The following is a 26017-nucleotide window of genomic DNA, read 5'->3' as shown; positions in this document are numbered from 1 at the left end:
TGTTGCTGCTGTGGCTCCAATACCTCTGGTACCCTGGTCTCAAAGCGGGCGAAGAAGATATTCAGCTCCTCTGCCAGCTCCAGGTCACCGTCCGCAGCTCCGAGATTGATCTTATAGTTGGTTAGGTGCTGGATGCCTTGCCACACCTGCCGGCTGGTATTACTCTTCAGATGGTCCTCAATCCTCCTCCTATAGTCCCCCTTTGCCTCTCTGATGCCTCTCTTCAGGTTGGATCGGGCTATGGTGTAGTAATCCCTGTTGCCAGACCTGAACGCAATGTTCCTCTCCTTCAGCAGCTGCCTGACCTCCCGGGTCATCCAGGGCTTTTGGTTGGGATAAGCCCGGATCCGTTTGACTGCTGTAACAGTGTCTATGCAGTGTTTTATATAGCAGAGGACACTGTCTGTGAACATTTCCAAGTCCTGATGTTCAAAGATATCCCAGTTAGTCCTGTCAAAACAGTCCTGCAGCTGCTGAGAGGCACCCTCTGGCCATATGGTAATATTCTTTGTGATGGTAAGAGCAGTTTTCTACATCATAGTATTATTAGCATTTAGGATCATTTTTATTAGTACCTCATCTTACTGAACTCATATTTATGTTAGAGTTTAAAGGAAGTATCAGTTTAAACTAACTTGACATGCTTGTCTTTGGAGATGTAGGCAGAGGAAGCAGTGAGGCGACAGTGCTAACCAACCCTGTGACAGACTGCAGACCTGTCCAGGGTGTGCTCCACCTCTGCACTCCCAGCTGGCATAGGCTCCAGCCCCCCTGCACACCCTGAACTGGATAAACAGAACAGGATGGATTTTTAAATGACCTGAAAGCTTCATGTAAAAATGGCTCTTTTAAAACTAGAAAATGTAAAATAACTGTAATTAGTATTTTGAATACTAATATTTTGTTATCATGTGACAATTTTAAAATAGCGGGGGGAAATTACAGCAGTGTCTGGACTCATGGAGTGGTTTCAGCTCACTGTTTAACTGTTTGGCTACAGCTTTACTGGTTTGGCCCTCTCACTGCTCTCCTATTGTGCCCGGCCAAATCGAGCTGCTATTTTCAGATGAAACACCTCCGAAAATTCATTGAACACGATCTGCTCTGCGCCAGTCAGTTTATGGAGGGAGGGAAAGGTTACATGTACTAGAGTTGTATAATTAAAATATGTAAAGATGTCAAAATATCACAATATCAGTGATTACAAATGGGTTACATCTTTATTTCTTTCAGAAAAAAAGGGTTTATGTAAAATATAACGTTCATTCTTTTGCTTTTCACCATGCTGCAGTCTCTTCCTTTGGCATCTTTTCCACAGTCCTGGTCAGTAAAACCATTGGGGACTAATGTGAGTGAAACATCACCAAGGGTAGAATGGCTTACAAGGAAGTAGGACAAGAACTCCTTTCAGTGCCTGAAATTCATTAAAAGACCTAACATGACTGTACATGTATATAAATATAAATACTGGAAATATTCTCACTCGGATACCTGAGGAAACAGATGGTGCACGACTCTCCTGCTTTAATAACCAGTTAAAAACATGTTTGCAAAGACATGAAAAGTAACCACATGTGAAAAGAGTAAACACTGCAGTAACCTGTTAGTGCTGTTGTTATTGTGTGCACCAGTTTATGGTTTAAATGTTTTTATTTATGTAAAGGAAAACACAAGAACCAGACACAGGCAACAATTCACCGTAGATTCCAGTGTAACGTAATGAGGTACTCGAGTATTCTGTATCACTTTTGGATAATTTCTCTCACCTTGCCCATCCCTGCTGAGTCAGCACACACAGGCATGATTAACTCTTCAGTCTCTTTTATGTGTTTAGCTGGTTACAGATGCAGAGTCGGGGTAGATGACTGTGTCTGATATCAGGCGCCTTTTGTTTGAGAAACTAACCTGCTTATGTGCTTTTTTTTGTATTTCTAAGACCTTCGAGTTTAATACATCAGATGTGTTTCAAAATATTTTTATAAACCCAGATGAAGTTTTACTCTTTCTCTGCATGTTAATTCAGCTGCATTTAATTTTATTTGCACTCATGTTTACAGTTTTATTTACAGTGATGTGAAAACCTGAGTACACTCAGTGTTTCGGTAGCTTTCAGAACCATCTTTAACAGGAGTAACTTCAAATGTTATCATATCATTATTATTAGATCATTATCACACTTCTAAACAGCTCATGGAGGTTTGGGGACACATTTATGCACAGCTCTCTTAACATCTCGCTGCAGCATTTCAGCCTGTTTGAGGTCTATGAGAGCTTTAATATTTAACAAGGAGCTTGACGATGAAGGTAAAGATTCTGCAGTATTACACAGAAGATCCTCCATGAGCAATCACAGAGGAAGAACTGCCCACTATTAATAGCAAAGCCATGAAGTATTCCAACTCAGTCGGTATTACTGTAATGTAACAGGTTACTTTAAACTGCAGTAAATATGTTGCATTACTTTTGAGAAATAATGTTACCTAATGCTATTGTAGTTTAACAGTGGTATGTATAAAAGCAACCCCCACCGAGTGCCAAACAAAGTGCACAGCAGGAGTTGGTAGACACCAAAAAAAGGCTAAAAGCAGGTTGAGACTGCACAGACAGCTCCCCGTGAATCTTTGCTGTCATAACATCAGACGCTTTATTTCATTGTAGTTTTGGCTTTAAATTAAGATTGTTGATTAAGCAGACAGGACACTTGAAAACTGAATATTATACACAAGATTTGTCTGGATTTGGTTCACTCAGCATCATTTTCAGCCACAGCAGGAAACTGTCAGCAGAAAAGCTCTTATGAACTCCCAGTACACTCCCTGTACTCAGCACCAAGTGCCAAACAGACAGAGTTAGCAACACAGACAGCAGTATTTCATCGACCAAGTATTTCTCTCCAGAGTTGGAGGAGAAACTGAGCTAAAACAGTAAATATTGCACTTATATTTGCCAGGCAGACACAAACAAAACTCCGAATGAGCACAAATGATGCTCCATATGTGTAAATACCCAAGTCTATCGTGTTAAACATTAAGGAAAAGCTTTCAAACTAAATCATATAACTGTACTGGAATAAAACACATAATAGGCTGGAATTAGCTCATGTATCAGCGCATAGTTGGAGAAGGAAGGATGACCGGTTGATAGCGAGACGGAGGGAGAGAGAAAGAAACCAAAACACTGGAGTTCCTCCGGCTCCCAAAGCCGGTCACCACAGACTCTTGTGTTAAATTAACCAAACGTACTAATAAACATCTTGAGGCCACAACAGTTTCCTCCTTTCGTAATCGATGTATGGTGGTCAAACTCCACCTGAATACTGGTGAGGCTTAAAGTTGGGGGCGTGGCTACTGTGATGGGTGTCCTATCATTGAGCTGGACTGCTCCACTGTGTTTGTGCTGTTGGTGCCATTTGGAGCATTTTAATGGAATTGTGTGACAATGTGGCCGCGGTGTGAGACAGACCGCCCAAGAAAACAGAGCTCCGGTGTTTGATGAGTGACATTGTATTACTTCATTATTCTGTAGAGACATGTCTCAGTATCTGCACACTCTATCAGTGTTAGCTGACAACTCGGCCCTGTCGTCTAAATATGATCACTTCTGGCTCAGACTGGCAGCAACCTAACGCTGAGGTGACATCACGTCACCATGTCCATGAACTAACGGCTTAAATGAATATGGCTTCCGACCACCGTGATCCTCCGCCACATTAAAGCCTGTTTCGGAAGATTCTGGAGGGAAAATTCCTCCATTTGAATTCATAACTCTGTGGCAGGTGGAAATGAATTGCTTTCGGGTGCTGCTCTGTATTTTACGCAGTCTGCAAATCACTCTCACACCCTCTCCCCACCCCTCTCACTATGCAGTGGATGGAGTTAGGCTCAGAGCTTTGGGTGAAGTTCCACTTTGACCAAACGGCCCCTAAATGCTCAAGAAAACATGATTTTTAGACAAGTTGAGAAGAAATGGGGCCTTTTGGAGCCATTTCTGTGTTAATGCATTTTGTGGGACAAACATTTTGTTTTTGATAGAAAGGATCAAGAGATACGGTTGCATTTTTAGATTCTGTGTTACTGGTTCTGATGTTGGTGAAATATATTTCTGAGAGTATTAGAGACATCGCAGCACCTAAGCCACTTTACAGAAGCTGCCATTTTAATTTCAGGCATGAAGCAAGCAGCAGCGGAAAAATTTGTAGCAGCAGACAGCATCATTTTCAACCCCCACAACTGGCTGCTTCTTCTGCACGCGTCGAGGCTTCTGTTAAAATGTAACCATCTTTCTAATGTCTCCTTATCACTTTAAGAAGTTGCTTTAAAAAGAGGAAGTCCTGTGGTAAATCCTTGATGTATCATTCATCGTGCATTAGCAGATTGCTAGTGTTTTTAGGGCTAAATCAGCTTCAGTGTAAGAAACACTAAAGGACATGAGTCTTTTTCTTTTTTCCATTTAGACGTATTTTTTAGATTAGTTGTCGAAGCTTAAATGAAATTAAATAACTATTTTACCCATTTAGCTCCATACACTTCTACTCATGAGCGCCCCTGATGAAATGCAGCCCTGTGGTCTTAACAGGAAGTGGAATGGTTCTCCTGGACTGGCTCTGGTTTAACTTAAACAGTGATGGCATGTCAGTGCTGAGCTACCTTCACCCTAAGGGGGAAGTGGAGTTTTAAAATGATGCTAACAAATGCTGGCAGCCACACAAATTAAAATGTGTGGTTTCATTTCATTAAGTCAGACTGCATCAGTTCACTTTACTTTGGAAACCGCCGTCGGTTTTGGAGACGGCGACAGTGAACGCTGCACAGTATGTGACACTTTCCTTTGTGTAAAGAGTAAACAGGGAGGGTGGTGAAGCACTGTCAAAACAACTGGGATTTCATTTCAGCGTAAGTGTGGTTTTAATTTGATGCTGATTAAGCAGACGTGACACTTAAGAGCTGATTATTGTGCACAAGATCTGTCTGCAGGGGGAAAAGGAAAAATGAAAGAAGGACGAGGAACGGGAGGAAAAGGGAATGGGAATGAGACCAAAGAGGACTTACAACATTTGCTGGCCTGCATCATGTCTGTCCACGTGCCGTTGGGTAAGCACTTCCTGACCTTCGGTCCCACGATCACTCGGTTGCCTCTGCAGATGTACTCGATCTCATAATCCACAGGCAGGATCTGCACACTGCGGATCTGTGACGAGAACAGGGGCAGAGAGATCAGGGGAAGGAAAGTGTGATATTAAACATTCATATTTTAGAAAAAGAAAAAAGTCAAAGTGCTTCAGACTTGCTATCGTGACCTGGTATTGCTTCAGCTTAGTTGCTGAGTTGTCTGCTCCTGCCAAGGTGTGGATAAAAGCACTGAGGTTGGCTCAGAGGGACGCCACTTCTCGCTAGATCTCATCCTGCAGTTCCTGCTTTTTCATGCAAGTTTTTCTCCTTCACTTAAGAAGCCTCTTCATTCTGTGTCACAGTGCCATATGGCCACGACAGTAAAGCTCGACAAGGGAAAACATTTTAGTGTGATACTGTCTGAACTGATGTGCTGTCGCTCTCTGAATTACATCTCCTCTGCCTGTGAGGGGACGGAAACATATGCGAGCCAAAAAGGTTTATGTTTCATTTTAAATGGCTTTGGTCATAGCTGCATACATACATTTGAACAACGAACAATAAGGAAGCAGTTTGAAACTAAGGAACCGTTTTCATGTTGAAGAAAAGCTTCACTGCTTGCAGTTTACAGTTTACAGTGCATGTGCAATCATTTTAACCCAGTAAAGCCTGAACGATGGAATAACTGCTAGAAAATTCAAATTTTGCAAAGCAGAATGTTTAATGGAGCCTCTGACAAATGAAATAAAAGATTCAATTAAATATCAATTTGATTAAATGAGATTTAATTGGATCATTTTATGCTACATTAATTTCTCAGTTTGTTTATCTTAAACAAATATATAAGGGAGTTAGGTTTTTAAAAAAGAAAAATCACACAATGATGAAGATCTCATGGATCAAATATGACACTCTTGGCATTAAAGGATTAACTGTTGTAACGACTGAGACACTTTTATGAAAGTTTTGTATATTCATTACTCGTTCATTCTAAAATGAGGGGGTAAAAGTAAATGTCATTTGGGGCTTTACTGCAACAGAACACCATATTATTTCATATCTAGGACGTTGTCACATTTGCAAACTTCACAGATCTGCCATTGGTTAGATATCAGTTTGAAATGTGGCCACCTTAATCCAAAAAGCTTCTAATATCAAAAGTTTGCCCAGTACCTATTTGCAAAGATGATAAATATATTTATCTGAATTAGGAAGACATGTGTGTCTAAAGTAAATCTTTTCTATGTGATGTAATAGTGTGGCTGTATTTCTATAATCCTCAAGTAGAATAAAATGTGTTTTGGATTTTTTTTGCCCCCAACCTTTAAGAGGGACAGTTTACACCAAAAATCAAATTGACATATGTTTCCTGTGGCCTGTAAAGCTGTTTATCTATCCAGACTGTTTTCTTGCTAGCTTCCCTATTTTGGGAACATCAGCTGTAGAAATGTCTGCTTCCTTTTGAATATAATGGAACGAAATGGCACTCGCCTTATGGTGTTTACATAATGTATTGCACAAATTCTACAGCAGATCTCATGACCCAGTTAATCAAATAAATAAATAAATAAATAAATCACTGTTCAGAAGGAATCGGGCATCAACCCCAACAGAGGCTCGTGTCAAACACGCAGCTAGCTGGGATGTTAGCTAGCTAGGACTAAGTACTAGCTAAAAGCAGGAACTGCAGGATGAGATCTAGCGAGAAGTGGCGTCCCTCTGAGCCAACCTCAGTGCTTTTATCCACACCTTGGCAGGAGCAGACAACTCAGCAACTAAGCTGAAGCAATACCAGGTCACGATAGCAAGTCTGAAGCACTTTGACTTTTTTCTTTTTCTAAAATATGAATGTTTAATATACAAACTCATAAAATTGATGCAGCAAAGGCTGACCTATGAAACATATATTTTTTTAAGCAAAACTTCAAGATTTTCCACAGAGCCACTAAATTCTGAATGACTTGATAAGTCAGTGGATCTCCAACTTGTTCTGGCGTACCCTCACTTAAAGAAGAGAAAAAGAAACATTAATAATACCACACACTATTTTTTTCAAAAACATTAAAAATAAAATGGGATCCAAGTTGAATTTTTAGAGAAATAAAGCTCGGGATGATAGCACAGGCAAACACTCATTATATTTCCGTCCTGTTTTTTCTCTGATCGTCACCAGCTGACCTGCGGTGGCTCCATGCCCCACAGCTTGAGAAACACTGTGATACAGTAAGTTCTCTAAAACTGAACCATTAGCTTTTTTTTTCAGCAATTTCCTAATGTTGTAAACCTCAACATCTGGCAATAAACCCATTCTGATTCTGATTCTGATTCTGATTCTAAAGTTGTAATAACCAGATAATATTGATGGAGCTTTCTTTTTCCAAATGGACAGAGTTCCCTTTAAAGCTATAAAAAAAAAAACCAACAGTTTTCATGTGGAACCACTAAACTCTCGATTTCTATTCAACTGATCTTCAGCCATAAAAATCCATAGTTTGTCCAACTAATGTCAGACTCGGCGTGTTTGTCAAGTGATGTTTATCTGTTTAGGAAAATGAAATCTGGGGCATTTTAAGATTTTGCTTGAGATTCTGTAGTCTGGTTATGCTGTTAAGTGCTTTGAGTGGTCAGTGAGGCCGACCGCTAATTTGATGTAAATGACAGCTTCAGCTGACTGACTATTGACTGAATGGAACTGCGAATAAATCAGAGCTGGAAGTCAGAATAGTCGGAGAACTTTGTGAACACGTTAATTTGAGAATCAGGCAACGTAGAATTTTCTTATTGATAACACAGGTGTATCTACTTGACCTCAAGGTCAAGGTCACAGGACAAATTTTCTGAAAACCTTTAACTCGAGAAAGATGTCAGTATTCTTTTGTGCTGAGGAAAAGATAAAAAAATAAAATAAAAAAAAAAAACAGCTGATACACTTTTATTTTATGACCATCCAGCAAAAACAGCATCAAAAGGCTATTTGACTTACAAACAATCAAAAACCACAATGGTCATAAAGCAATAATACCAGGCGTAGGAGATGCCTGCGCTCTCAGTGGTTTATGTTTATTAGAATTTTAGCACGTGTTATTCCTGGTTCTTGCTTAGCCATGTGCTTTTTGAATTGATATGCTGAATAAAGTCACTAAGGCTCATGTGCACCCCACTAAGATCGACTGAGACCTGGGAATTATGTGTTCTCAAACTTGTACTTCCAGAGGATTTGTGCCACCTAACAATTTCTACTGGCTGGAGGTTGAGGGGTAGCAGCCTCCTGGCAGGGCCACCAGTGTTTTTAAATTATACCATTACTACTCATCATAGACAGGGTGCCTTACTCAAGCCAAGCTGTAAACGTGGTGTAAACGAACACCAATCACAACAGGATCATTCTTTATATCAAGCAACAAGGCAATCTTACTTTAGTTAATAAAGTGGATTTGTCTTAATGGCAGCAGGTCATTGCTGCATTTTTCTCTGAAGCATCATTATTATTTCTGCTAATAATGACACTATAAACGTGGCTCATGCTGAGAAATCCAGCTTTAAAAATCCCTCCAAGTTTAACCCTCCCTTTTTTTTTTACACTCCTCCCAGCTCACTCTAACCTGCTCAGCTCCTCTGACTCACACTGCGCTACAAACTCCATTCAACCTTTAAAATATTCACAAGACTTTGAACTTCCAGTGTCTATATTGTCTTTCATGTTTCTGAAGGAATTAAGTAAAAAGTGACTTATTTTTGAGTATGAAATAGACTTTTTCCTGAGCCGCTCTCAGTGTCACAGTACTGCCAAACACTCCTTTCATATAATCTCTGTATAAGCACATGCTCAGCTACTTCTGCTGCAACTGAGCCGATTCATTGTTTCTCATTTGGTGTCAACTCGGTCGCCTCGGTACCGTTCAGAGTCCAAAAATAAAGAATTTGATCGAATCGCTCAGCATCCAGTTCCTGTTCTGATCCCTCTCTGTTATCAGAGCTGGTTGGTGTATCCGTGTGTGTGCGCTTTGCCCTTAAATCATTTTTTAACACACTGCCATGTTCCCATTCACTGCCCACGTCAGTGACTGTAGTGACTGTTTAAAAGCCACCGAGGGACTGCTCTTCAGAAACTGAAGTGACGCATGCTTTCAATCAAACTGCCAAGTTTCCATCATCAAAGCGCAAAGAGTCATCGCTGTTTCCGAGATGTTTAAAACAATTTTCAGGCTTGTGTGCCGCCCTGCGTTCTTAGTCAGATATAATACACAAAAAGTGGTGTTGTTTTACTGTTTAAACATCACTTTATGTAGCAGCGTTTAGTAAAGGGTCAAAAAGTTTGAGCATGAACTCTAACGTCAAGAATAATAAATTACCAGATCACAATTATTGATGCATTGATGTGTTTAACACTTAAATCTTACTGATATACAGAATCAAGTATTATTGGATTTTTACAAAGTGCATCTGCATCCAAAATGTAGTATAGTACGAGTAGGTGGTAGTATAACATGGAAATACTTAAGTGCATTACCACTAGGGATGGGTACCGGTATCCGGTGCCATCTGACATAAACGGTAGTAACCAGACCGAAAAGCAGCGCACACTTCGGTGCTTTTTTTTCCCTGAGCTGTGATACACTTTGGATTCTAGCCAATCATTTTACCTTTCCGAGGATAGTAGGCGGGCCCAGGTATGTACGTTCTTTTAGAGCAGAGCTACAGATTAAAAATGCCCAAAGCGAAGCAGTCAAAAGTCTGGCTGTACTTCACAGCAAAAGATGCAAACTCAGCAGCAACAAGTGCTTTAAGGTGATACTGTGATACTGTGCAAAGGAGGTAACACCTCGAATCTGATGAAACACCTGGCGACGCATTGCGTTTTTTTATAAAAGCCGAGAAATGCACCGTATTTGATAGCTTGCTGCGAGACCTCACACCGAGCGCATCTACTGCGGGTGGGTTGCCTGTTATGCAACATCCCCAAAAACACGAAGAGGAGAGTCCTGGCCCCTAGCCCTGCCAGTGTAGCAGAAATGATGAGGATGATGATGCAGCAGCAGCCGTTCTTCTCTGCGTGAGGAGCTTAATGTTGTTCGTGTGTAATTTACGTTGAGTAGGCTAACCACGTTATTACATTAATGCAGGTAAGGTGAACTAGCAAACATCATCATAGCTACATGCGGCTGTCTTCTTGTTTGATGGCAGATGCTCCCTTCACCCTGGCCAAAAAGGCTAAAATGACCAAAGAAAAAGTGGAAAACAGTTAAACATGAGAGGTTTTTGGACAAAGTTTGTGTTCTCCATTCTTTAAGCACCGGCACCGTTTCAAAAGTACTGGTTTGGCACCGGATAAAACCTAAACGATACCCATCCCTAATTACCACTACTTTAGTAAAGTACTTGAGTAAACGTACTAATTAACTTTCCAGCACTGGCCCTGTCCACACACTCATATCACTGGGCACTTTAAGATAACAGTACTCCAGCCGACATCATCAAAATCAAGGCCTGTGGGACGAATCCATCCCCATGCACACTTTAATCCAGCTGGCATATCACTTTAAACGCTTGATAAAATTTTGGCCTGCCAGGTTGTAGCTGTAGTTTGCACAGTGCTGCGGCACCCTGTACACAGCTCGAGTAAACAGAGGCTTCAGAAAGTCACTGAACTGGAACGAGGCATGCAGCTACAGCAAAAAATATCTCTGAGAGCCCAATCGCAGAGTTTTTGGAACAGTTAAGTTGAATGTTTATGTGAAGCCAGTTTCATGGTAGCATGTTGGGCCGTATGTTAGAGCTAAACTAGATCATTAAGGATCTTTTGCTTTATAAATTTTTACATTAAATCTCATGAGAAACTATTACAATGTCATGTTCAAGGTTGTGAAACATGCTCTGTGGGACTGTTGAGCATATGGGAGCTGTGGAAGTTTTGGATGCAATTTTTATATCTTAAGCAGAAACTTCTTGGGTTGAAAAATGAAGCCGGTGCCAAAATCTGCAATTCCACTAATAGCCATGTGCAGAACTCCACATAGACGCCCACATTATGTCCAACTTTACTGCAAAAATAAACATGTTTACAGCCTACTGATAAAACCAGTGTCACCCTCTATGGATAGTTTCCCCCTTTAGGACCGGTGTGCAGTGGGTGCTCCCACTGACGGGTGTCTGCTGGACCTACAGCTCATTCAAGAAGTTTGTGCCTCAGTGCTGCGGAGTGAAACTCTGGAATTGTATTAGTTTGTCACTTACCATTAAATTAGCAGGTATGCATGTCTTTGCATTGCACTCATACAGTTTATGACCAACCAAGCTTACTAGCATTTGGCGATAACTTAGCACTCCAACCTGTTATCCAATATTTTCCATTTCTGCCTCAAAAACTTAATTCATTAAAATAAAACATGACAGTGCCCAAAATGCTAATGCTGAGGTTTCAAAATGCCGAGTTCATCTTTTATATACAGTCTATGGTCAAACTCACACTGGAAGTTTTCATTTGTAAATAACTTCATGTCACTCATGCTAGAGGAAATGAACCTGCTACGTTTTAGTTTTTTGGTTTTTTTCTGTAAAATTTTGGCTCAGTGATTAACGGGACTGACTTGGACACTTCTTACTGACAACACAGACATTTGTCCCTTATTGATTGCTGTTGCACTGTCACACCTCAGTTCGCTGCCATTATCAGTTACAAAAGCTCGCAAGTGGTCTTGGCAAAACTGTCCTGTCCTCAGAGCGCAGCTCATTGTTTGTACGTTTGGTACAGCATGTGTGACTGAGCATTTAAAGCTGGAGTGCCAGACGACAGGTTTGAGATGTTCTCTGCTGGTTATGAGCTATAAACTTCCTTTTCCTCCAGTAAACACAGGCTTTCGTGGTGTCTTCGAACAACAGCTGCAGCCTGCCAGGTCTCACATGTGTTCTCTAGTTAGTCAGTGTGTTGTGTAAAATCATTCAGCCGTTAGCTAAAATCTCTCTCTTCATAAAGTTTTAATCACCGGTGAATTTTGTCATCTTCAAAGAAGATACGGAGGATTGAAAATACCCAAAAAAATAAGCATTCAAAAACAATTTTTAAAAGAACGTTTTGAATTAAATGCACCAAAGGTAAAACCTGTAGACGGTACATGATTTACAGCACAACAGTCAACATTAAATCATTTACAGAATGTAAAATGATATTTCTAATTTAATTCACTTTCGTATTCTTGTTTCTCTGTTTGTAAATTTATTATTATTTATTTTTCTGTTTATTTTCCAAAAGCAATAAAAAAATTTGTTACATTATTTTATTATTGTTATAAAATAATGAAAATTAAATGCAAAATACACATTTTTCACATTTTATAAAGTAGTTATGTCTTTTCTTTTTTTAAATATTACGTCTGGTGGCCTAACATGATATTTACACATTTATGGAGTATTTTATATTTATCAATTTATTTAATTATTAATCTTTCCTTTCCCCAACACCCTCAAACCCCTATTTTATAACCAAATTAATACAAGTCATTGCAAAAAAAAAGCCATCTATAAGAAAAGTTAATTGCACCACATTTTCAAATTTATTAAATGCCTGTTTTTATATTTTCAGGTGCATATTGGTGAATAATTATATGAGATGTTTTTACATTTATTTATTTTTTAACAGACACAAATCTACTTCTGTGTCACTTGTTTTGAAATCTTCAAACTGGCAGCAGTCTCATGTGATTGATTTGAATGATGAGCTTCAATACTCTGCAGTAACCAGATTCTCTGTACCTGTTCTTGTGTTAGGCCTCTATAGCGGATCCCACCATCCCTGGGAGGCCGGATGATGGCACAGCCTGGGGGAAAGGGGGGAAAAGGAGGAGGAGGAGGCAGAATGAAGGACGATAAGCGCATAGAAAGAAAGCTCTGTCTCCAGATAATGCAGATATATTACAGCAACATGATATATTATCAGTTTAACTGACGCCTTCCTCGCTGCACAAATTGCAGCGTTTCATTCGGGTCACTTAGCAATCTCTGCGGAGTTACTTCTGTCCATTACTGCATATTGTAAACAGACACACACACACACACACCGATTCCTGCACACAAATTACCTCCAGCTGATGAATTATGTATGGGCACAACGAGAGATGGAAGAGCACAGAGAAGAATCAGAAACAATAGCCGTGCCATTTCTGGATCTGAAAGAGAAGGAGGAGAGAGAGAGAGAGAGGTTTTAAAACGGGAAATCAAGAGTTTTGGGAGAAGACGGAAGAGACAAAAAAGAAATGGGTTACTGAGGAAATATCCTTACAGTATTAATGCCGCACACTCTGTTCTCAGATGCAGTCATTTTCGCTTCACTGCATCAACCTTTTGGCAAAAAAAAAGCTCCCTTTTCAACCTGGCGGATAAGCTGCACGATGAGTCCACTTTTCTCTCTCTCTGCTTCTGTTTGTATTCACCGTGCAGACGGCTCAGGTTCATTTCAAAAGCCCTGTAGACAAGATTTCAGCTCAGGCTTTGATGGCTGACGCTGATATTTTTTTGCAAAGTGGATCCCCATTTCACACCAAAGCAAACTCAACAGACTTTTCTTCTCTTCCATAGTAGAAAAATATCCAGAATAGCTAGTATGGCTGTAGCTAGTGTGGCTGCAAAAGCTTTCTTTTTGCAAGATGAGTGCCGCTATTTGGTGTGTTGACAGGCTTTTAAGGAACAATGATTCAGCTGAGCAATTCACTGAAAGCACCACACCGTCAACAGTTTGATCACAGATTTGGGTCCATAATGTCAGCAGCAGTTCATGCAGCACTCAAGCAGAGATAAAGAGTGGGCTACAGAGGTCTGCACACATGCCCTGATTTTTTTTATTCACTTGAGGCAATTCATCAAACTTGGCAGCTCCCTTAGGACCCCAAAAGGGGCTCATACAACTTGATGTTCATATATGCTGCAATTCTACACCTGTAACCAGAGTTCAATATGGGAAATCTCTTTACACAAAGTGTGAATTTACTGGTCATAATGCACATCACAAAATGTCTTAGGTTAACTGAATTTAATGTGTACACAGACTTCATGACAACAGACAAAAAAGTATGTTTTTCTTACCAGAAAACAGTGAAAACACCCAGGAGTCCCAAAGCCCCTGGAGTATTGGCAGGCAGGGGAACACACACACACACACACACACAGACACACATACAGTATCGATGATAAACACCCTATATATAGCTGTTCATTTGCAGTTTTGAATCATAAACTCCGCTTTATGAGGTTGCCAAACAAAACTCATCCAAACACTCTCACGCTTAACATGACAGTACAGGGATTGATCAAGTGTGTGTGTGTGTGGGGGGGGAATGGGATGGGATGGGTGGAGGGGGATAACAAAGTAAAGCACCACAGTGAGGGAGACAGATGGCAGCGAGGCTTGCCTGTGGAAGGCAGACAAACTCTGCTGGAAACTTCATTAGCATTAACCAGTGTATTTTTAGAGTTCACTGACAAGAAGCATGCAGGAGGTAGACACCACCACTAGAGCGTGCATATTATAGGTGTGTGTGTTTGTGTGTGCGCGCGCTCTGGTCCCGTGTGGGAAGCAGGGAGAGAAAGAAGGACAGCTCAGCAGGAGTCATTAATATCAGCGATCACACACCCAGCCGGATAAAAGCAAACTGTGTGAGTGAGCAGCCTAACGGCACAAAGCCAGCCGACTCCATCAGCTGAGGCTGTCCTGGCACTGAGCAGACAGAGGGGAAAGAAGGGGGCCTGTCGACTGGCCTCGAGCTGGAAAAGCAATTAAGGCTTCAGCACCACGGACAGCGCCTCCAAAACACAACTACTACATGAAACATCTCTCACACCTCAATCCCATCCACTTCCAATGTCACTGCTGCATACACACTGCCTACACTTCCTTGTGCGAGTCTGCTGCCGGAAGCTGCGCTGGATAAGGACTGATCCGGCCCATTTCAGCACCACAGTGATGTTGAGAATAGCCCACAGTGGGCTATTTTCAGGCGGTTCCACATGCACACACACTCAGATGCTGCATTCTGTGCATGGCTGAGCATGAACTACAGAGACGTGAGGGTCACAGTAAGGGTGCCACCAACCGTAAGCTGCCGGTAGTTGCTCGTCGGGTGTTGACTAGGGAATCCGTGATGGCCTGTAGAGGAAGGCCGACCATATTAACAAGCCCTCCTATGAAAGGATGTCCAAATATAATGTCATCAGCCTAAAGCGGCTGCGTCTTGCATAAACAGGAGCAGAGCTCGCATTCTGTCTCTAAAAGGCTTTAAAATGTAAATGCAAACAGGCTGGATCAAAACAAATCAGGCCCATCGAAAAAATGAACGCCTCTTGCATTCAAATGTGACAGCTGTCTAGATTCCGTGCACGGGAAATGGAGCGTCTCCTGAATAAATGCGCTCTAACATCGCGACCTACAGCACTAATAGCATGTAGCGCCCTGAAGCAAAGCTGTAGCATGTGTGTACTTACTATTAGTTTCGATGCGCTCAGTGAAGATAAGAGTAAGTCCTCCGGGTGGGACCCGCCAGGGGAAAAGCCCGGTGTCAGATTATTTGGTAGAAATATGCATCTTTGCAACAATTTTTATGGCTCTGTTAATATGGCTATACAGTAAATGTGCAAGCTGCTCCGTGCCTAAACAGAATCTTACAAAAACGAGACGGCTCTCATTCGGATTGTTTCCGTGTACTGCAGTTACGCATGGCCAAGAGAAGAGATGACAAAAAAATCCATAGAGAAAAAAAGTCCCATACATCCACTATATACAAACGCAAGCCCACCATAAACGACGAAACAGCGATTCACCACACTCCCCTCCTTTTTTTCTCTCCACCTCTACGATCTTGAGCTAATTCACGACGTCATGATGGAGACGCGCCGTGCGTAACAGCCCCCCTCACGCATTTATCGCATCTTTTTTCTTTCCCTCCTTTCCAAGATGAAACATGCCGACGTCTAAAGCCCCACAACAGCAAAAACATAGCACAATCTTAAGAAGCGGCTTTGGATTTATGAGCTTGCAGATTCAGTCCACGTGGATAATTATCTCGACGGCAGGAAGACGAGGAGGTGCAGATATGGCGCTGTGGTATTAACGCGGTCTACATTGTTAAGCCTTTCTCTAAAGCTCTTTGGAGCTTAAGTCAACGAGGCAGCAATCAGTCATCCCCACAACACTGGTCATCTATTAAATCAGCCTCTCCCCGTTCTTCCATCTTCTCGCGATCCTGCTTCATATTTATATGTCTGCTGAATAATTGAAGCAAGGCGAGGGAAGAAATTCACAAATTCCCATCCCACTGAATTCAGCATGAAAGAACAGAAGGCCAGGCAGCAGGATCTGCTTTTATTGATTACAGGTGTGACAATCCAATCCGACTAACTCACAAATGCGATTCAGAGGGTGAAAAGTAACTGTTAAGACAGCGGTGAAAAGTGAGGTTTTTCAGATAAACTGACAATAATGAGACTTTAAATATGTCTGCGATACTCAGAACATCTGTACAGCAAAGATTCAACATCTGTACATGTCAGTATTTTCCAGCTTTGTAATAATTACACAAATTTACAAGTCTTTCTTTTCTGACTTCATTGTTTTGCTTCTTTGACAAAGTACAATCATAAAAGAACCAAAAAAAATCATCATCAGAACTCTTTCAATTCTTGTCAAAAATCAGTCAGGCTGTTAAAAATATTTGAAAATCATAAAACGGGCACTCACTTCATATTTAAATGGTTCCAAACTGAGATTACAACAAACTACTACTCAAGCTAAATTTGTTTGTGTCAAGGCACACCTCAAATTACAACAAGGGCAAAAAATATACACAAATGTAAACAATATCCAAATCATCTGGATCATGACACTCCAGTGTTACAACACCAAGTTAAATAAAACAAATAAGGCTGATTGTGTCAGTGTTTGTTTCAGCAAGCAGCGCTCAAAAACCGAAATGATGGAGTGCATGCTGCCTTAAGACTCATTTCAGGGATTTTCAAAAAACGCATTCTCTCGTGCTAAAACGTCCAAAAAAAAAAAAAAAAAAAAAAAAAAAGCACAACTTGCAGCATGTTACAGGAAATAAACACATGGAACAAGGATTCAAACATGCTTTCACTCTGCACTGACAAAGAAACGTTTTTTACATTCTTCCCTACTCGCTGAGGAGGTGGGGATCTCAGGGGCCCTGCGACCTTCTACCTTGAAGCAATCGCTGATGAGACTCGACTCGACTGGAGAGGAAGCAACAGAGGAGGACGAGGGAGAATGTTTTTACCAGTCTCACCAAGTTAGATCAACGATTAGCCTGGGAAAGCAAAAAATGATGCCTTTTTAAATATGTCTGTTCAAACAAGGCTTTTCATCTTTCTTAGCTGCTCCTTCATGCTCAAGGAACAAATTCTACCCAGAATCCTTCAGAGGAGTAAATATACTGAATACTTGTCCTGCAGGGATGTAAGCTCTGTAGATCCTGTAGTGTTCTAACTAGGCTACACTGTTTACTGTGTTCAGCTTTAGAATAATGTGCATGTGCTTATTTACACCCATCGCTGCAGATTTCCTTCTTTTTCACTTAATTCCCTGTCTCATACTTTTGTTTGGTACCTTTTTAATGAGGGAAGTTTATCCTAGTGTGGATTGCTGTTTTTATTTTTGCATTGTTTACAGCAGCTGTTTCTATGACAGCCTCACAAACTGAAGCTTCGGTGGTGCTGCTTATAGAACTGTTGCTGGCGCTCTTTGGCGCTCGTTTCCACCAGCTTGTCTCTCTTATTGGTCACTCTGGTTTTTTCTTTCTCCCCTTCATCCCCGGTGATGCTCCCCACGTCGCTGAGATTCCCGAGGTGCTCGATGGAGTCGTATTTCTCGAGGTCAGAAGCAATGGTCTGCAGGCTGAAGACTGAAAGGGAATCCGAGCCAGCTCGCTCCCTCTCCCTCTCATGCTCCTTCTCCTTGTATCTCTCCAGCAGGTCGATGGATGCGTCCACTCCATCCCTTCCAATGGCGCCGCCACAGGCTCCGCCTTCAGACTGAACCTTGATGTCAGATTCTGCTCCGACAGGGGGGCTCCGCCCGACACAGATAGAAGGGCGTCCTCCCCCCTCGCCCGGGTCCCGCCCTCTCTGAGCATGGATCTGCTCGCTGATCTGCTCCAAGTTCCGCAGGGCGATGGAATAGCGGGTCTTCACTTTGGCTACTTGCTGCTCCAGCTGCAGCACTTTGGCCTTGTGCTCCTGGAGTCACACAAAGCAACTTTCATCATCAATTTCAACATTGATTTCATGCCAGTAGGAAAATAACCTTCCAGTAACCTCCAGTAAATCCATAAAATACTGAATATATTATAGAACTTTTGCCAAATCAGCAGATAAAGCTTTCTAAGTGCAGGAAACACTAAACAGAAGGTGTCTAAACAGAGGTCTCACTGGGCTCTTTGTGTTACCTCCAGTATGTGGTTGAACTGGGCCTTGAGCTCAAAGTAAGGTTTGGACTTGATGATGACTCTCTTGAGGGACTTCTGCAGCATCTGCACACGCGCCTCGGCCTCCTGACAGGCGTGCGTGACACGCATGTGCTCCCTCTCACTGCGCAGACGCTCTTCTTCGGCTTCGTTCACCTGCGAGAGACACAGGAGACGGACGGTATTATAACAGTAACAGGAAACGGCATTTCTCTTAATGCAAATATGACTGGTTTTATCATAAACGTTGCCTTGATCTTCATTCCCAACCATTTAGCTCACTGTTCATTCATTAGTTCTTATTTTCTTAAAAAAGTAAAGAACTGAAAAGGCTTCTTGTTTAGTTTGTAAATGCCTGTCCACAGAGTTTCAGGCACACTCTTTATTGTTGTCTTTTCTAAATTTCTGGAAACATTTTAATAGCACAATAAAGCACAATTCAAGACTTTGTACTTTCTGTGTCTGCGCTGCCAAATGAAATGACACTTGATTATTTGTTTAAAAGGCCCTCACACAAACTCTAAGTAGTCAAATACATATTACACCAAAGCGTCAGGAAGTTATGGATTTTTAGGATATTCCTTTAGACACAAGCTACCAACCATCAAGACCAACTTCAAGGCCTGAACGACTTGGTAGACTTGAGAAAAGGAGAAGAAAAATTAAGAACAAGACAAACGTTGGGCCTTGACATCGGTTACCTACAGGTACTCGGCTGATAACTGTCCACTTAGATTCCCTAGTTAGAGTAACATCGATCATTCACCTCTCTTTCAACATCAATGGGCCTCCACTAAGCAGCTATTCTGACTCTGACACATTATGGTAGGTGTTTATTGCCAGAGACATTAAAAAAATAAAAAATAAAATTCTGCCACAGCAAAGATGATGGTAGATGAAATTTTTATCTTATTTTACTCGTGATCCCATAAATGCAGTTTTTTTATATCCGAAATTTGAGGTTCAATGTTTTTAAATATTCAGCTATATAATCAGATTTCAAATATTTGCTGACACAGTGGGGTGCCACGTGTCAGGTCTGTCTACTAGTGTAGTTCTCCGACATAAGCCAAAGCATTTGGTGCAAACAAAAGGTGACCTGTGAGGATGAAGATGTAAGTGAATGAAAGTGCCCTAATGGCGGTTCCTCCGGGGGTCACTTAAGCTTGACTCTAAAAGTGAGTCGGTGCCTATAAGCTCCCATGTTAACATGCACAGTTTTACAGGTCAAAGGGTGTATGCAAGGGTGTAGCTGATTTGTGTCTGCTAGGCCTCATTTCAGCTAACTAGAATCACTGAACGGACCTTTTCACCGTGTAGCGCCGTTACTGCGTCTTCTTAAGGAACTATACGTCGTTCTGTGCAGTACAGCCAATCCAAGGAGTTTGTACTTTGGTTTTGCTGAGTGAAAATCAAAACCGGTGGCTGATGCTGCCGTGACTTCGTCCATCTTTTTATTGTGATATAGATAATTTGAGTAAAGTTATGTTTGCAGGACTACAGCAGCCAGGGTAACAGCATTATACTAGCTTTCTATTGGCTACCAAGACACAGAGTGATAACATAATGTGTTTTTAAACAGCTAAAGGCATTCACAGTTTTCACTAAAGTTGGCGAGATTTTCAGAGCACTCATTTTGCTCTCTCTAAAATCTGCAGATGACTGAAACTACTGTAGCAATATCAAACTAGTCCAGCTATCAATATAATATCTAGAAGCCAGATCACACTTAGATCTAAACTGTGCTGTAACTGAAAGGAAGAAACAAGTCAAGCATTTACAGAGTTCTGTGACACTCAAGGCCAAGAAAATCATGTCATCCATGCTGCATGTTACAGCTGAGAGGGCACTGAAGTTCACCAGCTGTCTGTATCTTTTCTGTTGAGTCTGGCAATTGTAACCCAGCAACAGTGAGTTTGTGAGTATATCCAAGGCTGCCAAGAATCACTACACTTATCTGCACACTTATTTTTCCACAAACAATGCAGACAGCAGAGCAGCGAGATCACGGAGAAAAATAATGGTGTGCATGTGTGCACGCAAAAAACACTGGAGAGCAAAAACCTAACAAGAATAATCAGACAAAATTCTGACTCTACCCAGATAAACTCAGAGATGACTGAACTCTGCATTGTTTGGTAAAACTATAGCAACCTTGTTGAGGTGACAAATAGAAATGAAAGCATTCTGTTTAGCCGTGCATCTTAAAACTGCTCTTCTACCTTGGCGGTAGCGTGGTTGAGCATCTCCTGCCAGGTGGGATCCAGGGTGTTCTTGCCATCAGCCAGCAGGCCCTGCTCGGCCACATAGACCATCTCCCTGGCAGCTGTGTGCATGGAAACGGCTCTCTCGTAGCTCAAAGCTGCCTTCTGAGTCTCCTGCTGTGCCTATGGAGAGCAGACGCACCTTTAACAACCTACAGCAGTGGACTACGACAAGGACACAACACCCCTGTTCTGTTCAATCCAATTACAGTCATCTCTCTGCTGAAATGAGTTTGCATATCATAGTTTTTATATTCAAAACACTTCTAGGTCAATGCAATTACAGGAAAACAATACTGCCTTTCAGTCTGAATGTGTTAGGTAACTTTTAATGCATGAGACGTTGTTCCCTGCATATCTCGAACATGTGATTTCTATGTGAAGGACTGGGGTCAAATTTTCAGCAAAAATGAAAAGAATGTGACGCTTGTTGTAATTCCCAGGTGCTTTGTCTCAGCGCCTTTCTTCTGCTCCCAGCGTCAAAAACAATCTTAGAAATGGAATTCACTAATCATTAACGTCAATGAAAGACCTGCTTGTCCAAGGTTGTTGGGTTTTTGGGATCAAATCTGAAACTTTTCTCGCTCTCTCTTCTGGCTAATGTTAGATAATGCTAGTGCGCCTGCTAACACAGACAAATGACAGGCTGGACCAGGTTGGCTAGTTCATCTAAGAGATAAGATAAGATAGATCTTTATTGTTACTGTTACAAGAACAATGAAAAACAGTTTGGCATCTCTCCATTAGAAGCATGTAGATTTTTACGTTAAAATTACTTCACAATCAAAGATAAAACACAGATATATACAGCTGTATACAAGTTATATATGCTGTAAGGTGCAATATAAGGAGCAAGTGATCAGTGAAATTTAAACCTCCAGAGCTGATTTGATAACTTGGGTGATCATTTTTCAAATTACTTCATCAGGCAAATTCAAACTGTCATCAATGTTAAAGTTTCTGCAGGTCTGAGTGTAACAGGGTCCACTTGTGCCCAGGTAATGTAAATTTCAATTTTAGACACTGGCCAGTCGCCAATGAGGTTGCAGTTTTACAGTCAGTTCCACCCATCTGTCACATCCAGTTAGAAAAGAAAACAAGATGTCAATGACAAACACGCACAGCTCAAAGTTTCGTAATCATCACAGAGGCCACTGTCCTGTGTGTGCTAACATCAGATCACACAGTACTGAGGTTAGCCAGCAGTAGATGATTTAATGGCACACGGCAAATATTAATAAGTGACATTTATTTTCCACAGTAACAACCAACACGTGGGTGGTTAGCCAGCTAGCTGTAACGTAACTACACAGCACGTAGATGACATCGCGAGCTTCATCACATCCAAGTCAGCGTTGTGTCATTATACACACAGTCATACAGGCACACAGTGAACACACCGGTGTTTCAGTAGATATGCTCGCTGATGTCACCAATGATGGTTTTCTGAGTTAACGCAGATTTACACTTCAGATTTGTAGATTTAACTGGTTTGCAAAATCGCCCAAAACTAGAGCTCGTAAAGGAACAGAACAAGCACCTTGCATCTAAATTGTGTTTAGACCTAGATGCATTTTACACTGGGGATCAGTGCGTTTCTCCAAAAAAACATAAATAAATAATTTAAAAAAGCAAAAAAACATTTGCACTGAGATTTCCCTTCCCTACTCAGAACTTGTGCACGTTCACAAACTGCAGCACCCGATGTTTGTTTTTCCCTCGCCTCGAGCAGAACACCTGATTCTCACTCCTGAATCCAGATGCTGCAGTAAAAACATGCATGTCTGTAACACATCTTCCATTTGGCAGAGAAAACAGATGTAAACCTTGTTGTGTATACCTCTTTGGCAAGGCGCCGAGCTTCATAATATGGTCTCGCTTTTTCAATGCAGCTGCCGAGCTGAGAGCTCTGAGCGTTCAGCTTTCGGGCAGACTCTGTGAGGATCTTCCGGTATCCCGATCTGGCATCCTGGACGATCAATGCATGAAAATGACAGGATTAGATTTACCTGTAATGCAGCAACTAATTCGATTTCACACAGGAAGTGGGCAGCCGATTCAGTGAGTGTCAAAAAGCAACACTACATCTTCCATTTTAAGAGCTCACACTTTTCCAGAGTCTGTGCTTTACACATATTGAAAAACAAAATTATCATATTCATTAGCACCTTCGGGGTAGACTAATAAAATATTTAGACACAAACACATTGAGAAGTAATTCCCAGGGTGGCAATAAATGGTTTTTCACATCTATAATGAGTTTGTTTTGTCAACATCAAAGCAATTTTATTTAATCTGACAAGAAAAGCAGGGCAAGTCTTATTAAATTGTCATACATTTCACGCAGACTTGTAACTGATTATATTCACCACCAATTAACCTATCAGTTACTATTCTGGGAAGGTTGGAAAACAGTGGAAAACTGACCAAAGCCCAAACATTTAACAAACACAGGAGGACAGAAGAGAAGCCATTTAAAAATAAAAAAAAAGATAATAGGAGATTATTTGATAGTTATATTTTACAATGATTGTAATAACTGAATAGCTTTCTATCTATTACGTATTTACACTTACATCCAACTGCAGTTCTAGCTTGTTGATTTCAGCACTGGCTTCATTGAGATGCTCCAGTTCCTCCTGTGGAAAAACACAGTATATGTATCTCACGTATTTATATTGGGAAAGCATTAGTAGTACTATTTGACTGTAATGGCGATGATTAATAGGTTGGGAGTGTAAGGTGACACACGTCAGAGGTGTGTTACACTGGTGACAGGATAATCACTTCAGATCTGACAGGGATTTGCACAGATTACCGTATTATGAAGACATTATCTTTTAAATGAATAATGAACATGTGCTCATTTGAATACATTACTACCTTTCTGTCACACTAAATCGAAAGTAATCACGGATGTACACACCCAGGTGTAGGTAACAGTAATTTAAAAGCGGCTGATTAATATAATAATAGAGCTGAAGGATGTTTAACGGTCAGCAATAGATTAAACAAAAAGTCCGAATTTTGAGGTACCTGGATTCTGGGGTCCAACTCCTCTTCATACGGACTGTGTAATTGCTCTCCGGGGCTTTTCTGTTTGTCACTCTCTCCTTCCTCGCAGGTGTCTCTGAGCGCCATTTCTTGAGTCTTTCCATCGCATTCCGCGGCTTTGACCTCCTCAATACACTCCCTCCATTCCCCTACGTCCGATTCCCCGGAGCCGGCGGGGCTCTCTCGCAGGTCGCCTGGCTCCATTCCAGGCAACACTTTTGGGTTAGCACCAGCGTTAGCTAAGGAGTCTTCAACAGCAGGCGGGGTTTGTTGACCTAAAAACCCGGTGCTATGAACAACGACCGAAGGTTATTAAGTAGAGGTAAATTAAAAAATTATTCCAGCGGTCAGGAGTGGTGTTGAATTTGCTATCTGCCATATTAAACCACACTGAAACCCACTAAAGCTAGTCTTGCCTGCACCTAGCATGCTAACAGGCTAGCGCCTAAATGAAAGCGTGACGGCTGCTTTTCTGAACAAACCGCTGCCAGGAGATGAGAACTAAAAGGGGGGGCTATCAAAATGTACCCCCCGACACACGCCTCTTTCCCTCCATCCTTTACCGGCTCTTCAGTACTTTAGCTAGGCTAGCTAGCTAGCGGTTTCGGCCTCACATCATCATTACAAATGAGGTAAACAGGCGAATAGAAGCGCTACGCACTTAAAGATTTGAGCCAGGGTGGCCACCGTAGTTGCACTACAGCAGTGAATGCTGTTAATTTTATGGAGGCTATCTGAAGGTTTGCGACAGACAGGTGATCTAAGGGCTCTGGAGTTGAATTCAAATATTTTTTGCCATGCAAAAAAACAAGGTATATAATAAGCTTATTACAGCAAATTGTCTTGTGCAAATAAATTAATTACACGTCGGCACAAGATGATGACTGTTTGTACAAGATATGACTTTGTTAATACAAGATAACAAGACAAAATAAAAAAGATAATTACTGCTCTGCGCTAAGAACATTTCCGTACAAGACAGTAAGTTGGTCATGCAAGACAAGGACTTGCGTGCACACAATAATGACTTGTGAATATAAAATAACTTCTAGGTACGTACTGTGTGAAAGAGCCAGTCCTCAACTCTATTTTGTTGCTGTGAAATGGGAAATAATTGCAGTAATTTATTGAACATGTGCGAACATAAATAGAAATACAGTGTATACAAAAAACCCGATTTTGTACAGTTCCATTGAGCTTTAAAGTCAGAATTTGGTATGACCACCTTTATGTTTTGTTTTTATTTTTTAACTCTCAGGCCAACTTTTCTCCATCCAGTTTGAAAAGGTCCCCAACACCACTGGCTGAAATGCAGCCCCAAGCGGTTTCAAAGAGTTTCACTGCTGTAGCGTTCTCCTGATCTCTTCTTTACATATTGACGGCCAGTTTTAAAGTTTGGTTTCATCGCTCCATCAGACCTGTTGCCACTGATTTTCCGATTTCCGGTTTTTGTGTAATTTGACATTTCAAGCTTTTCTCGTAGTTTCTCTTTCTTAAGAAAGCTTCTTGACAGTCACCTTTCTGCTGAGGCTTCAGTGTCTCTTCTTCGCATCTGTGGTGGGAAAGACTGAAATGGGAGGAGAGGAATCCAGGACGTGCAATTTAGGAAATAGGACGGGAGTTTCTCTTTTCCAGTGTCGGTGTTAAGCTCAGCCCCCAGGGGTCCAGGCCCACCCAGTAAAGTCACCGTGCCACATCGGCTGAAATCTACAGATACACTCTGACTAGAAGTTATTTATATTTTGGTAATGACCTATATCACTGATATTGCAGTGCAAGATCAATTTAATTATCCAGTTAATAGTACTTTAGTGCCTCTGCAAGAATCTTGGTAACCAGGATGACTGAGGGCAACACAGCACTGAGCACATTACCACACGCAGGTTAGACTCTGGGAAGCACCCCTCGTGTCTCAGGAGCCAAAAAGAGGTCATCTATCAGCCTGTGCAGCCTTTTTACAGGATGACTCAATAATACGTTGAAGATATTGTGTACTCAGTTATCCCAGTGTGTGTGTGGTGAGTTCACAGACCCAATTCCACACCTAAAGAAAACCTCTCTCCTGTTTGTTTATTAAACACATGCAACATGAAGTGCGAGTGAAAATTAACATAATTAAAAAGCAAAG

At 41.3% G+C, this 26017-nt stretch overlaps 2 protein-coding genes across 9 annotated transcripts in view; both read right to left on the bottom strand.

Annotated features, from left to right (window-relative positions):
* The window catches only part of gabbr1a (gamma-aminobutyric acid (GABA) B receptor, 1a), a 126969-nt gene extending 110603 nt beyond the window's left edge, over positions 1-16366 (bottom strand). For 3 of the 8 annotated variants that reach the window (XM_082553000.1, XM_082553006.1, XM_082553008.1), the window contains exons 1-4: positions 15579-16366; positions 13184-13270; positions 12858-12922; positions 5049-5187 (exon numbers count right to left, since the gene is read on the bottom strand). In XM_082553000.1, the coding sequence (XP_082409126.1) occupies positions 5049-5187; positions 12858-12922; positions 13184-13262 (283 nt within the window). In that variant the 5' untranslated portion in view covers positions 13263-13270; positions 15579-16366. Of the gene's footprint in view, positions 1-5048; positions 5188-12857; positions 12923-13183; positions 13271-13383; positions 13794-14986; positions 15135-15190; positions 15557-15578 lie in introns of those variants that run through there. The other 5 variants (XM_082553002.1, XM_082553003.1, XM_082553001.1 and 2 more) reach the window with 5 other exon arrangements.
* Positions 16367-16440: 74 nt separating this feature from the next.
* On the bottom strand, positions 16441-24587 carry sh3bp5la (SH3-binding domain protein 5-like, a). The gene is made up of 6 exons (XM_082553016.1): positions 23872-24587; positions 23412-23474; positions 22676-22804; positions 20794-20958; positions 18554-18727; positions 16441-18344 (listed from the first exon to the last, which is right to left on the bottom strand). The coding sequence occupies exons 1-6, from the start codon at positions 24091-24093 to the stop codon at positions 17799-17801; spliced, it is 1299 nt and encodes a 432-aa protein (XP_082409142.1). The 5' UTR covers positions 24094-24587; the 3' UTR covers positions 16441-17798.
* Between the last annotated feature and the right edge of the window lie 1430 nt (positions 24588-26017).

Source organism: Aulonocara stuartgranti (genome assembly GCF_965226115.1).
Source record: "Aulonocara stuartgranti genome assembly, chromosome: 11".
In the NCBI taxonomy this organism is placed as follows: domain Eukaryota; kingdom Metazoa; phylum Chordata; class Actinopteri; order Cichliformes; family Cichlidae; genus Aulonocara; species Aulonocara stuartgranti.
Note: the sequence above shows the minus strand (reverse complement) of the source record. Positions and strands in the feature narration are given on the sequence as shown.